Below are 14,407 nucleotides of genomic sequence, written 5' to 3'. Positions count from 1 at the left end.
TTTAGGGGTGGATGGTGTAGAAACAGGGGTAGATGAGGTAGTTATTTTTGTTGAAGTAGTGGAAGAAGTGGTTATATGTGTGGTTCCACTTGATGGTGTGGAAACAGAGTGAGGAGTAGTTGTTATGACCGTAGATGGAGTGGAAGTGATTATAAATGGTGTTCTAGGTGTTGATCCACCAGTAGTTGAAGTTGTGGGAACAGAGTGAGTAGTAGTTTTTTCTGTTGCAGTGGTAGATGGAGTAGGAGTGACTGTGGATGGTGTTGCACTTGTTGTTTTACCAGTAGTTGATGGTGTAGAAACAGTGGAAGGAGTTGTTGTTGTTACAGTAGGTGGGGTTGGAGTGGCTGTGGATGGTGTTCCAGATGTTGTTCCACCAGTAGTTGAAGGTGTGGAAACAGTGTGAGAAGTTGTTATTTTTGGTGTGGTGGATCCAGTAGAAATTGTTGTTGTAATTTTAGTGGTAGTTGATGGTGTTGTAACAATGTAAGGTGTAGCTGGTGTTTTTGTTGATGGAGTTGTGGAAGGAGTTGTTTTGCCAGTTGTGATTGAGGTTGTTGTTGATACAACAGGTGTTGTTGGTTCACAGACTGTGGAGCAACACTGTACCCTAATGTTGTAATTTGAACACTCTGGCCCTCTTCGTTTTGGGTCAAGGCATGCAAGTGCAGTATTCATATCACATGCTGAAACTGAATTTTTTCCTGCATTTCGTAGATTGGCAACTTCACAATCTAACTGGCTTGCCATTTGATCCACAGAACAAATTTGATATGTTTTGCTTATTTTATCAAGACTGCTCTCTTGTTCACTAGAACCTGGTCTTGAAGGAATATTCCGCTCTTCACTGAAAGATCCTCTGGAACTCTGTCTCCCTTTCTCATTAGAAAATCCTCTGTTTTTGTAACTATCTCTTTCATCTGAATTTTTCCCATGAGAGCTCCTTTGGAACTCATCAGAATGAGCTCTTAAGGGATTTTTGTCCTCATCACTAGAATGACCTGAGAATGGATTCTTGCGTTCATCACTAGAATGACCTGAGAATGGATTCTTGTATTCATTACTAGAAGAACCTCGGAATGGATTATTGCGTTCATCACTGGAATAAACGCCTGGATGATCTTTGTCAGTGTAATATTTAATAATGGGACTGCTATCATCAATCCACGGTGTCCAATAGCATTTCATCAAAGACTGATATTGACAAGTTGTGGATGTCGTAACTGAATGTGTAGTTGTTGAAGGAGTAGAGGGCGTAGATGCTGTTGGAGTTTCAGGGGTGGATGGTGTAGAAACAGGGGTAGATGAGGTAGTTATTTTTGTTGAAGTAGTGGAAGAAGTGGTTATATGTGTGGTTCCACTTGATGGTGTGGAAACAGAGTGAGGAGTAGTTGTTATGACTGTAGATGGAGTGGAAGTGATTATAAATGGTGTTCTAGGTGTTGATCCACCAGTAGTTGAAGTTGTGGGAACAGAGTGAGTAGTAGTTTTTTCTGTTGCAGTGGTAGATGGAGTTGGAGTGACTGTGGATGGTGTTGCACTTGTTGTTTTGCCAGTAGTTGATGGTGTAGAAACAGTGGAAGGAGTCGTTGTTGTTACAGTAGGTGGGGTTGGAGTGGCTGTGGATGGTGTTCCAGATGTTGTTCCACCAGTAGTTGAAGGTGTGGAAACAGTGTGGGAAGTTGTTATTTTTGGTGTGGTGGATCCAGTAGAAATTGTTGTTGTAATTTTAGTTGTAGTTGATGGTGTTGTAACAATGTAAGGTGTAGCTGGTGTTTTTGTTGATGGAGTTGTGGAAGGAGTTGTTTTGCCAGTTGTGATTGAGGTTGTTGTTGATACAACAGGTGTTGTTGGTTCACAGACTGTGGAGCAACACTGTACCCTAATGTTGTAATTTGAACACTCTGGCCCTCTTCGTTTTGGGTCAAGGCATGCAAGTGCAGTATTCATATCACATGCTGAAACTGAATTTTTTCCTGCATTTCGTAGATTGGCAACTTCACAATCTAACTGGCTTGCCATTTGATCCACAGAACAAATTTGATATGTTTTGCTTATTTTATCAAGACTGCTCTCTTGTTCACTAGAACCTGGTCTTGAAGGAATATTCCGCTCTTCACTGAAAGATCCTCTGGAACTCTGTCTCCCTTTCTCATTAGAAAATCCTCTGTTTTTGTAACTATCTCTTTCATCTGAATTTTTCCCATGAGAGCTCCTTTGGAACTCATCAGAATGAGCTCTTAAGGGATTTTTGTCCTCATCACTAGAATGACCTGAGAATGGATTCTTGCGTTCATCACTAGAATGACCTGAGAATGGATTCTTGTATTCATTACTAGAAGAACCTCGGAATGGATTATTGCGTTCATCACTGGAATAAACGCCTGGATGATCTTTGTCGGTGTAATATTTAATTATGGGACTGCTATCATCAATCCACGGTGTCCAATAGCATTTCATCAAAGACTGATATTGACAAGTTGTGGATGTCGTAACTGAATGTGTAGTTGTTGAAGGAGTAGAGGGCGTAGATGCTGTTGGAGTTTCAGGGGTGGATGGTGTAGAAATAGGGGTAGATGAGGTAGTTATTTTTGTTGAAGTAGTGGAAGAAGTGGTTATATGTGTGGTTCCACTTGATGGTGTGGAAACAGAGTGAGGAGTAGTTGTTATGACTGTAGATGGAGTGGAAGTGATTATAAATGGTGTTCTAGGTGTTGATCCACCAGTAGTTGAAGTTGTGGGAACAGAGTGAGTAGTAGTTTTTTCTGTTGCAGTGGTAGATGGAGTTGGAGTGACTGTGGATGGTGTTGCACTTGTTGTTTTGCCAGTAGTTGATGGTGTAGAAACAGTGGAAGGAGTCGTTGTTGTTACAGTAGGTGGGGTTGGAGTGGCTGTGGATGGTGTTCCAGATGTTGTTCCACCAGTAGTTGAAGGTGTGGAAACAGTGTGGGAAGTTGTTATTTTTGGTGTGGTGGATCCAGTAGAAATTGTTGTTGTAATTTTAGTGGTAGTTGATGGTGTTGTAACAATGTAAGGTGTAGCTGGTGTTTTTGTTGATGGAGTTGTGGAAGGAGTTGTTTTGCCAGTTGTGATTGAGGTTGTTGTTGATACAACAGGTGTTGTTGGTTCACAGACTGTGGAGCAACACTGTACCCTAATGTTGTAATTTGAACACTCTGGCCCTCTTCGTTTTGGGTCAAGGCATGCAAGTGCAGTATTCATATCACATGCTGAAACTGAATTTTTTCCTGCATTTCGTAGATTGGCAACTTCACAATCTAACTGGCTTGCCATTTGATCCACAGAACAAATTTGATATGTTTTGCTTATTTTATCAAGACTGCTCTCTTGTTCACTAGAACCTGGTCTTGAAGGAATATTCCGCTCTTCACTGAAAGATCCTCTGGAACTCTGTCTCCCTTTCTCATTAGAAAATCCTCTGTTTTTGTAACTATCTCTTTCATCTGAATTTTTCCCATGAGAGCTCCTTTGGAACTCATCAGAATGAGCTCTTAAGGGATTTTTGTCCTCATCACTAGAATGACCTGAGAATGGATTCTTGCGTTCATCACTAGAATGACCTGAGAATGGATTCTTGTATTCATCACTAGAAGAACCTCGGAATGGATTATTGCGTTCATCACTGGAATAAACGCCTGGATGATCTTTGTCAGTGTAATATTTAATTATGGGACTGCTATCATCAATCCACGGTGTCCAATAGCATTTCATCAAAGACTGATATTGACAAGTTGTGGATGTCGTAACTGAATGTGTAGTTGTTGAAGGAGTAGAGGGCGTAGATGCTGTTGGAGTTTCAGGGGTGGATGGTGTAGAAACAGGGGTAGATGAGGTAGTTATTTTTGTTGAAGTAGTGGAAGAAGTGGTTATATGTGTGGTTCCACTTGATGGTGTGGAAACAGAGTGAGGAGTAGTTGTTATGACCGTAGATGGAGTGGAAGTGATTATAAATGGTGTTCTAGGTGTTGGTCCACCAGTAGTTGAAGTTGTGGGAACAGAGTGAGTAGTAGTTTTTTCTGTTGCAGTGGTAGATGGAGTTGGAGTGACTGTGGATGGTGTTGCACTTGTTGTTTTGCCAGTAGTTGATGGTGTAGAAACAGTGGAAGGAGTCGTTGTTGTTACAGTAGGTGGGGTTGGAGTGGCTGTGGATGGTGTTCCAGATGTTGTTCCACCAGTAGTTGAAGGTGTGGAAACAGTGTGGGAAGTTGTTATTTTTGGTGTGGTGGATCCAGTAGAAATTGTTGTTGTAATTTTAGTTGTAGTTGATGGTGTTGTAACAATGTAAGGTGTAGCTGGTGTTTTTGTTGATGGAGTTGTGGAAGGAGTTGTTTTGCCAGTTGTGATTGAGGTTGTTGTTGATACAACAGGTGTTGTTGGTTCACAGACTGTGGAGCAACACTGTACCCTAATGTTGTAATTTGAACACTCTGGCCCTCTTCGTTTTGGGTCAAGGCATGCAAGTGCAGTATTCATATCACATGCTGAAACTGAATTTTTTCCTGCATTTCGTAGATTGGCAACTTCACAATCTAACTGGCTTGCCATTTGATCCACAGAACAAATTTGATATGTTTTGCTTATTTTATCAAGACTGCTCTCTTGTTCACTAGAACCTGGTCTTGAAGGAATATTCCGCTCTTCACTGAAAGATCCTCTGGAACTCTGTCTCCCTTTCTCATTAGAAAATCCTCTGTTTTTGTAACTATCTCTTTCATCTGAATTTTTCCCATGAGAGCTCCTTTGGAACTCATCAGAATGAGCTCTTAAGGGATTTTTGTCCTCATCACTAGAATGACCTGAGAATGGATTCTTGCGTTCATCACTAGAATGACCTGAGAATGGATTCTTGTATTCATTACTAGAAGAACCTCGGAATGGATGATTGCGTTCATCACTGGAATAAACGCCTGGATGATCTTTGTCAGTGTAATATTTAATAATGGGACTGCTATCATCAATCCACGGTGTCCAATAGCATTTCATCAAAGACTGATATTGACAAGTTGTGGATGTCGTAACTGAATGTGTAGTTGTTGAAGGAGTAGAGGGCGTAGATGCTGTTGGAGTTTCAGGGGTGGATGGTGTAGAAACAGGGGTAGATGAGGTAGTTATTTTTGTTGAAGTAGTGGAAGAAGTGGTTATATGTGTGGTTCCACTTGATGGTGTGGAAACAGAGTGAGGAGTAGTTGTTATGACCGTAGATGGAGTGGAAGTGATTATAAATGGTGTTCTAGGTGTTGATCCACCAGTAGTTGAAGTTGTGGGAACAGAGTGAGTAGTAGTTTTTTCTGTTGCAGTGGTAGATGGAGTTGGAGTGACTGTGGATGGTGTTGCACTTGTTGTTTTGCCAGTAGTTGATGGTGTAGAAACAGTGGAAGGAGTCGTTGTTGTTACAGTAGGTGGGGTTGGAGTGGCTGTGGATGGTGTTCCAGATGTTGTTCCACCAGTAGTTGAAGGTGTGGAAACAGTGTGGGAAGTTGTTATTTTTGGTGTGGTGGATCCAGTAGAAATTGTTGTTGTAATTTTAGTGGTAGTTGATGGTGTTGTAACAATGTAAGGTGTAGCTGGTGTTTTTGTTGATGGAGTTGTGGAAGGAGTTGTTTTGCCAGTTGTGATTGAGGTTGTTGTTGATACAACAGGTGTTGTTGGTTCACAGACTGTGGAGCAACACTGTACCCTAATGTTGTAATTTGAACACTCTGGCCCTCTTCGTTTTGGGTCAAGGCATGCAAGTGCAGTATTCATATCACATGCTGAAACTGAATTTTTTCCTGCATTTCGTAGATTGGCAACTTCACAATCTAACTGGCTTGCCATTTGATCCACAGAACAAATTTGATATGTTTTGCTTATTTTATCAAGACTGCTCTCTTGTTCACTAGAACCTGGTCTTGAAGGAATATTCCGCTCTTCACTGAAAGATCCTCTGGAACTCTGTCTCCCTTTCTCATTAGAAAATCCTCTGTTTTTGTAACTATCTCTTTCATCTGAATTTTTCCCATGAGAGCTCCTTTGGAACTCATCAGAATGAGCTCTTAAGGGATTTTTGTCCTCATCACTAGAATGACCTGAGAATGGATTCTTGCGTTCATCACTAGAATGACCTGAGAATGGATTCTTGTATTCATTACTAGAAGAACCTCGGAATGGATTATTGCGTTCATCACTGGAATAAATGCCTGGATGATCTTTGTCAGTGTAATATTTAATAATGGGACTGCTATCATCAATCCACGGTGTCCAATAGCATTTCATCAAAGACTGATATTGACAAGTTGTGGATGTCGTAACTGAATGTGTAGTTGTTGAAGGAGTAGAGGGCGTAGATGCTGTTGGAGTTTCAGGGGTGGATGGTGTAGAAACAGGGGTAGATGAGGTAGTTATTTTTGTTGAAGTAGTGGAAGAAGTGGTTATATGTGTGGTTCCACTTGATGGTGTGGAAACAGAGTGAGGAGTAGTTGTTATGACCGTAGATGGAGTGGAAGTGATTATAAATGGTGTTCTAGGTGTTGATCCACCAGTATTTGAAGTTGTGGGAACAGAGTGAGTAGTAGTTTTTTCTGTTGCAGTGGTAGATGGAGTTGGAGTGACTGTGGATGGTGTTGCACTTGTTGTTTTGCCAGTAGTTGATGGTGTAGAAACAGTGGAAGGAGTCGTTGTTGTTACAGTAGGTGGGGTTGGAGTGGCTGTGGATGGTGTTCCAGATGTTGTTCCACCAGTAGTTGAAGGTGTGGAAACAGTGTGGGAAGTTGTTATTTTTGGTGTGGTGGATCCAGTAGAAATTGTTGTTGTAATTTTAGTGGTAGTTGATGGTGTTGTAACAATGTAAGGTGTAGCTGGTGTTTTTGTTGATGGAGTTGTGGAAGGAGTTGTTTTGCCAGTTGTGATTGAGGTTGTTGTTGATACAACAGGTGTTGTTGGTTCACAGACTGTGGAGCAACACTGTACCCTAATGTTGTAATTTGAACACTCTGGCCCTCTTCGTTTTGGGTCAAGGCATGCAAGTGCAGTATTCATATCACATGCTGAAACTGAATTTTTTCCTGCATTTCGTAGATTGGCAACTTCACAATCTAACTGGCTTGCCATTTGATCCACAGAACAAATTTGATATGTTTTGCTTATTTTATCAAGACTGCTCTCTTGTTCACTAGAACCTGGTCTTGAAGGAATATTCCGCTCTTCACTGAAAGATCCTCTGGAACTCTGTCTCCCTTTCTCATTAGAAAATTCTCTGTTTTGGTAACTATCTGTTTTATCTGATTTTTTTCCATAAGAGCTCCTTTGGAACTCATCAGAATAAGCTCTTGAGGGATTTTTGTCCTCATCACTAGAATGACCTGATAATGGATTTTTCCGTTCATCACTAGAATGACCTGAGAATGGATTCGTGTGTTCATCGCTAGAATAAAAATCTGGATGATCTTTGTCTTTGTAATATTTAATAATTGGACTGCTGTCATTAACCCACGGTGTCCAATAGCATTTCATTAAAGATTTATATTGACAAGTTGTAGATGTTGTAACTGATGGTGTCGTGGTCGAAGGGGTGGCAGGTGTAGATGACCTTGTAGTTCCAGGGGTGGATGGTGTAGAAACAGGTGTTGATGTAGTAGTTGTTTTGGTTAAGGTAGTAAAGGATGTCGTTGAATGTGTTGTTTTTTCTGTAGGTGTGGGTGTTAATCTAGTTGACAAAGTAGTTGTTTTGGTTGTGGTAGTATACACTATAGAAGTGGTTGTTTTCGGTCCTCCTGTGGTTGTGGACACCGAGTGAGGAGTAGTTGTTGTTTCTGTTGATAGTGGAGTCGATGTTAATATTTTAGTTGTTGGTATTGTTGGTGTAGCAGTCAAAGTTGTAGTTGTTCCTGTGGATGGTGTAGTAGAGGGTGTCACTGGAGTTGTAGTTTCATTACATACTGTTGTTGCAGAACAGCACTGAATCCTGATTTGGTAATTGTAACATATTCTTTGTGGCTGCTGACTGTTGATACATATTAGTCCAACATATTTGCTGCATGTCACCTGCTGTCCTAACTCTTCTAGTTTGGTATCAGGAAAAAACTTGGCTCTGCATTCTACATCCTGGGGTGCACTGCATATATTAAATCCTTTTTTCCTGATGTTCTCAAATGTTTCAAAATCTCCATTATCTTGGTTATAGTCTGGATAGTCCACATCATACCAATTAGACCAAGAGCATCCTGCGTCTTTCATGCTCACAGTACAAACTGAAATGTAAAAAAGTTAACAAGGTTATTAATATTTTAGTAGTGTAGTGTAATACTTTTTGTAACAGATTTGTGTAGACTTATTTTAATGTGCTCTTTCATTTGCCATAACAGCAACCTTGGTCACATTTCTTTCAATACTATTTTAAGGTAAGTATGGTCCAAAAACATTGTTATTGGACAGTATATTGGTATACGGAAAATATAGGTCTATCATAAACTGTAATAATGTATGCATATGTTGCAACCACCTGTTTTAGTATTTTAGGCTAACATTTATGGATCCTAAAATCACACTATATACACAACATTCCCTTTTTCTAACACAAAGTGAGTTAATTGTTAAAGTTTTCATCACAAATAACCCCCCCCCCCCCCCAAAAAAAAACAAAAAAAAAAAACAACAAAAAAAAAACCTTAAGGACATATATTTGTATCTAGATAGAATATGACCAATTAATAGGCATGGGGTTAATTCTGACTTAAAGTGAGTTTCTAGCTCTATAGGAAGTGAGAAAGAGTAGGCTGACACTGTGTTAGCCTCGGAAAAAGCTCTGATTACAGCGAAATTGTCATCAGACTGTGCACCACCCGGAGCCCACTGCCATCACCCTGCACCCATGTAAATGCATTTTGTTTCACCTAATGATGGATTGTATGCATGTGCACACTTTATGGCAATAAATGCTCAAGCAAATGCCAAGCTTGTTTCTCTTGTTATTTTCAGTACGCAAAAAAATCACTCCTCCAAAACACTAGCAGTAATCGCTAGTGTTTTGCGATTTCCTATTGTGAATTGGCTCTTAGAGTACCCCCTACAGGGTTTTCCTTTATTACCAGTTTCATTCATTATATTTCCCCCTGCATAGTGACTTTGTCAGTCACTTATCGGGTGTGCCTGTCCATGTGGGTTTCACATAAGATTTTGTAACTATTACAATTCTGCATAGCTATGCTTACCCGTTTCTCCATTTAATCATAAAGTAACTTTTACCATGAATTAGGATCAGTGAGGGACATTACCTGTGACAGGGGAAGTTGATGTTGTTACAGGAGTTGTAGTTGTGAAGCTGAACACCGTGGTTGGCGCAGTTGTGGAACAGGGAGTGTTTGTTCCTTGGATACTTCCATCAATACAGTATGCTTTGATGCAGCCTCCAATGCCATCAGTGGTGTTGTAAACAAGTTCCTTGTTTTTGTACATCTTTTCTTCATACATACAGCAAGCTGTAGAAAACAAAAATGTGCATATGCCATTAGAGACCATTTATAAGGAATGAAATACCTTACAGGGGTGCACATTGGGTAGATCGCAATCTACTGATAGATCGCAAAGGACTTCATAGTAGATCCTAACGGCACTTCATTTTCCATTCTGTATATAGAATTGTGCTCCTAAAATTGTACATAGGTAGATCATTTTGACTTGCTAAGTTTTAAAAATAGCTCACAAGCTGAAAAAGTGTGGGCACCTAGTGAACCTAAACTAATTGAAAAAAATCCAGTTTCATTTACCTGGGGCTTCTACCAGCTCCCTGCAGCCGCCCTGTGCTGTGCTTGGGCAAACCGATCCTCCGCTCTCCTGCAGCGACTCAGTTTTGTTTCTGATGACTCAGCCGTGCAGGCACAGTGGCCATCTACTGGCTGAGTTGTCAGACTCGAAATGGAGTCTCTGCTGGGGACCGGAGGAGTGGTTTGTCCCGGCGTAGCACAGGGCGACTGCTGGAGGCCGGTAGAAGCCCCAGGTGAGTTAAACTGGATTTTTTTTTCAATTAGTTTAGGTTTCCTTTAAATTATATTCATAACATGGACATTCTGTTACAAAAGAACTAACCAACCTAGTGTTTAAGGACTGCCATGCTAATTTGATATAGTATTACATGAAAATGACAGCAGTGCAAAAATAGCAATGCATGGGCACCATATTACATAGGTTAACAGGCAATGTGAAGGGAACAAAAGTCCCATCTTTCCATAATCCTCTGCTCTATTAGCATATAACAATTAAAAAATCTGGGGATATGGCTAGCTGATGTCATCAAGAGCGCACAGCGCAGGCCCAGTATGGTCTGTGTCTGCGCAGTACACTCCTGGTGACATCAGCGGGAGCGAGGACACGGCAACGCAGGCGTAGTGGTTTTCTGACTTTAAAGTCAGAAATTCCAGAAGTGAACCGGAGGCGGGGCCGGAGCATTGGGGAGTGGCTGCGCCAACACAGGATGTCTGCGGGGGACCATTAGAAGCCCCGGGTAAGTTCAGCTCATTTTCCCCCGACCCCCCTACAGTATCCCTTTAAGGGATTATCTTTATAAATCATACAAGCCTTGCTAAGAATCCCCCATGAAGAGATGGACTAGTCCAAAACCTGTCGGCTCTCTCAGATTTCTACAACCTACTTTAAGTGACAGCAACATAGGAAAAAAGTAATTTAAGGCTCGTTTTACTCTGAAAGAAACGTACTTCTTATTTGTATGTGCTTACATGTATTTTAAATGTTACATTATTTTGCAATCCTTTCAGTGGGCAACTGTGGTTTACCATGATGCATCGCTGCTGAATATGAAAATCATCTCTTTCTGCCCCTGAAAGCCAGGCACACATTCAGACCGACTGGTGCAAAGTGAGTCTGTAGCTAATAAATCTTATAGAGCCACACCAATCCAAGATACATACAGCCTGATTTTGGCGTATTGGTTCGCATCAGTGCATGGCATGGATTGGTATGGCTCTATGGGATAGGACTTGGACCAGTACTATGAAATACCCAGGCAGCTCATGGTGACCCAAAACCACCAGGAACTATTGCAGTGCAGCATATATTGTATATACTGTATGCATACTGCGCAATGCAACTTTTCCCCTCTGTAGCAATTCTGTTTGTACAGGGTATGTAAAGCCATATAGCGAAACTAGCCTAAGGGCTGAGACACAATGTGAGCACTTTTCTGAGCGTCAATGCTTTGTTAGCATTTAAAAAAAAAAGAAAAAACACTCCCGTTGATGTGCATTAACATCAAATTAAAATTGCCACAATTGCAAATTTTTTTTAAAAAAATTGCAATCGCATCAATTTTAACGCAATTTTAATGCATCCGTGAAAACGTTTTTTTTTTTAAATGCTCAGAAAGTGCTGATGCTCAGAAAAGCACTCAGAGTGTGTCTCAGGCCTAAAGGTCCACTTAAAGCAAACCTGAAGTGATGATAAACTTATGATATCATGAATTGTATGTGTAGTACAGCTAAGAATAAGAAATAGAACATTAGTAGTAAAGAAAAAAGTCTCATGTTGTTTTCCAGTACAGGAGCAGGAAGAGTTCTCTGAGAAGATTTCTCTTTGCTCTTTGACCCACTAGGTCGAATATACAGTCCTGTTTTCTTAAAGGACCTACGAGGCCTGTTTTCTAAAAAAAAAAAAAAAGTTAGATACTTGTGTCAGTTTGTAAGGCACGGAGGATGCCGTCCGCGCCCTCCATGCTGTTCCGCCGGGTCCCCGCCGCTCAATATCCCCCCGAACGTCCCCCAACCGCACGGCCAGGGCCGGGCTCTCCGGCCTTCACAAAGATGGCCACCAGAGCTGGCCGCGGCTGCGCAGTCCGCATAGCCGCGAGTGCGGCTGCGCAGCTCTAGGGCCAACCCCCCCGATCCACGTAACAGGCTGTTTCCTGTAGCGTGGATCGAGGGGTTGGCCTTAGAGCTGCACAGCGGCACTCGCGGCTATACGGACTGCGCAGCCAGTCGTGGGACGTTTGGGGGGATATTGAGCGGCGGGGACCCGGCGGAACGGCACGGAGGACGCGGACGGCATCCTCCGTGCCTTTCAAACTGACACAGGTATCTAACTTTTTTTATTTATTTTTTAGAAAACAGGCCTCCACTTTACCCCCACACGTACGCATTTATCCGTCCCTTTTTCCATCCTTTTACCCCCAGGGACGGAGAAATGCGTACTTTCCGCGCTCCCTCCGCTGCTAGCGCTCCCGCTCGCTCTAGCGTGCACTCCCGCTAGTAAACATGCCGCCGGCCGCACGCCCGTAGATCAATGAACGGGAAAATCCATTCCCGTTCGTTGATCTAAGCCCCGCAATGATCCACTGCTTATCCGATAAGCAGCACGATCATTGTGAAAAAAAAAAAAAACGTTCTCAGCCTCCTAGTACTTTCTGCAAGCGTCCGGAAGGACACTTGCAGGTCGCATTAAACAAAAAGTTACTGTTGCCATCTTGTGGCCAAATAGTAAAACTACACCCTAAAGCATTTTTCACATACAAATAAATGAGTTTTACACTAAAAATTAACTCCTTACCTCCCACACCCCCCAATTTTTTATTTTTTATTTTTTTTTGTAATTAAAAAAAAAATTACAATGAAAAAAAATACATAAATAGTTACCTTAGGGACTGAACTTTTTAAATATTTATGTCAAGAGGGTATAACACTGTTACTTTATAAACTATGGGCTTGTAATTAGGGATGGACGCAAAACTGAAAAAAATGCACCTTTATTTCCAATTAAAATATTGGCGCCAAACATTGTGATAGGGACATAATTTAAACGGTTTTATAACCGGGACAAAAGGGCAAATACATTTCATGGCTTTTAAATACAGTAGCATACATTATTTAAAAACTATAAAGGCCAAAAACTGAAAAATAATTCATTTTTTTCCCACATTTTTTCCTATTTACCCATTAAAACGCATTTAGAATAAAATCATTCTTGGCATAATGTCCCACCTAAAGAAAGCCTAATTGGTGGCAGAAAAAACAAGATATAGTTCATTTCATTGTGATAAGTAATAATAAAGTTATAGACGAATGAATGGGAGGAGCGCTGAAAGGTGAAAATTGCTCTGGTGGTCAAGGGGTAAAACCCCTCAGTGGTGAAGTGGTTAAAGAAAACCTGAACTGAAAATTAAAAGTCAAAATAAACATACACAAGTCATACTTACCTCCCGTGTAGTCTACTACTCAATCACTTTCTCCTCTTCTGCTTTTGTCCACTGTGATCAATGGAATTCTCAGTCCTCGATTTTAAAAATGGCCATTCCCCATAACGGCTTCCTGGTCAGCACATTGTTAAACTGTAACATTGCCCACTTGACTATAGGGAAACATAGATATTACTTGGCACATCAGTTGTCCTCTCAGCTATAACTGACAGCAACTGATAAATAACTGACAGCAACTGATATATTTCAGATGTGACAAAATATTGTCAGAGCTGGAAGGTATCACTGTAAGAAGAAAATGCTGAGCTTCTGAGAGGAACTGATGGCAAGGTCACTATGTAATGTTCATTTGAAGCTACCTCATGTGTTTATTTTAAATATTTTTACTCAGTACAGGTTCTCTTTAGGCACTTTAACAGCCAAGAAACAGTGAGAGACAACTTGTAATGATATATTAATGCAGGAGAGTTCAAAGGGTCATTATCTCTGCTTTGTTTTATAGCTTAAAAGACAGAGTGTGGTTTCTAAACTGCAAGTCAGAAAGAATTATGCAATGTTTAAAAAAAAGCAGTACAACTGAACATAAAAAATGTGAGCCTCTTTTCTTTGCTACTAATGTTCTATTTGTTATCCGTGCTACTTATAGAATTCATTATAGCATACCTTTTTTTCACTTAAAGTATTTCCTTGATGTATTTTTTAATCAAAAACACATATACCGTATCTGTTCCTAGTTATAGTTGGCACAAAAAATGCATTTGAAGCTTACCTTCTGTGGTACACTTTCTGCCATTTACAGTACATTTGCTGTAAAACAAATTAAACAGTAAACCATATTGTTTATAATTGATTGTTTATAAAGAGTCAAAAAGTACTATTCATTTAAATGTACTTGCATTTACTTTTAAAATGCTAGAATGAAGTTCTAACATACCGTACTCAAAAGGTTGTTTCCATTAGAATTTTCAGCAAGTTATACATATTTAAAATTGCTACTAGGAAGTTCAGAATTCAGTTTTAGTGATGGTCATATCTTGGAGAACTCATGCAGGAGCATGTGAAATGTTTGATCAGCTGATAGATTTCCAAAGCTCTGATTTGCTGTGATCACATCCTGCTTTAGCACATGATCCTGACCAGCAAATAAGAGACATCCATATCTATCCCCTGGCCAAACTGATCACATGCTTCTCCATGAGTTCTCCTAGA

At 40.6% G+C, this 14,407-nt stretch overlaps 1 protein-coding gene across 1 annotated transcript in view; it reads right to left on the bottom strand.

Moving 5' to 3' along the window:
• The window catches only part of LOC137537852 (mucin-2-like), a 133,689-nt gene that overhangs the window by 40,867 nt on the left and 78,415 nt on the right, over positions 1–14,407 (bottom strand). Inside the window, exons 30-31 of the mRNA XM_068259803.1 lie at positions 13,968–14,005; positions 9,273–9,476 (exon numbers count right to left, since the gene is read on the bottom strand). Coding sequence (XP_068115904.1) covers positions 9,273–9,476; positions 13,968–14,005 — 242 coding nt within the window. The remainder of the gene's footprint in view (positions 1–9,272; positions 9,477–13,967; positions 14,006–14,407) is intronic.

This window comes from Hyperolius riggenbachi, chromosome 11 (genome assembly GCF_040937935.1).
Source record: "Hyperolius riggenbachi isolate aHypRig1 chromosome 11, aHypRig1.pri, whole genome shotgun sequence".
Taxonomy (NCBI): domain Eukaryota; kingdom Metazoa; phylum Chordata; class Amphibia; order Anura; family Hyperoliidae; genus Hyperolius; species Hyperolius riggenbachi.
The sequence above is the reverse complement of the archived record's forward strand: the minus strand, read 5'-3'. Positions and strand labels throughout refer to the sequence as shown.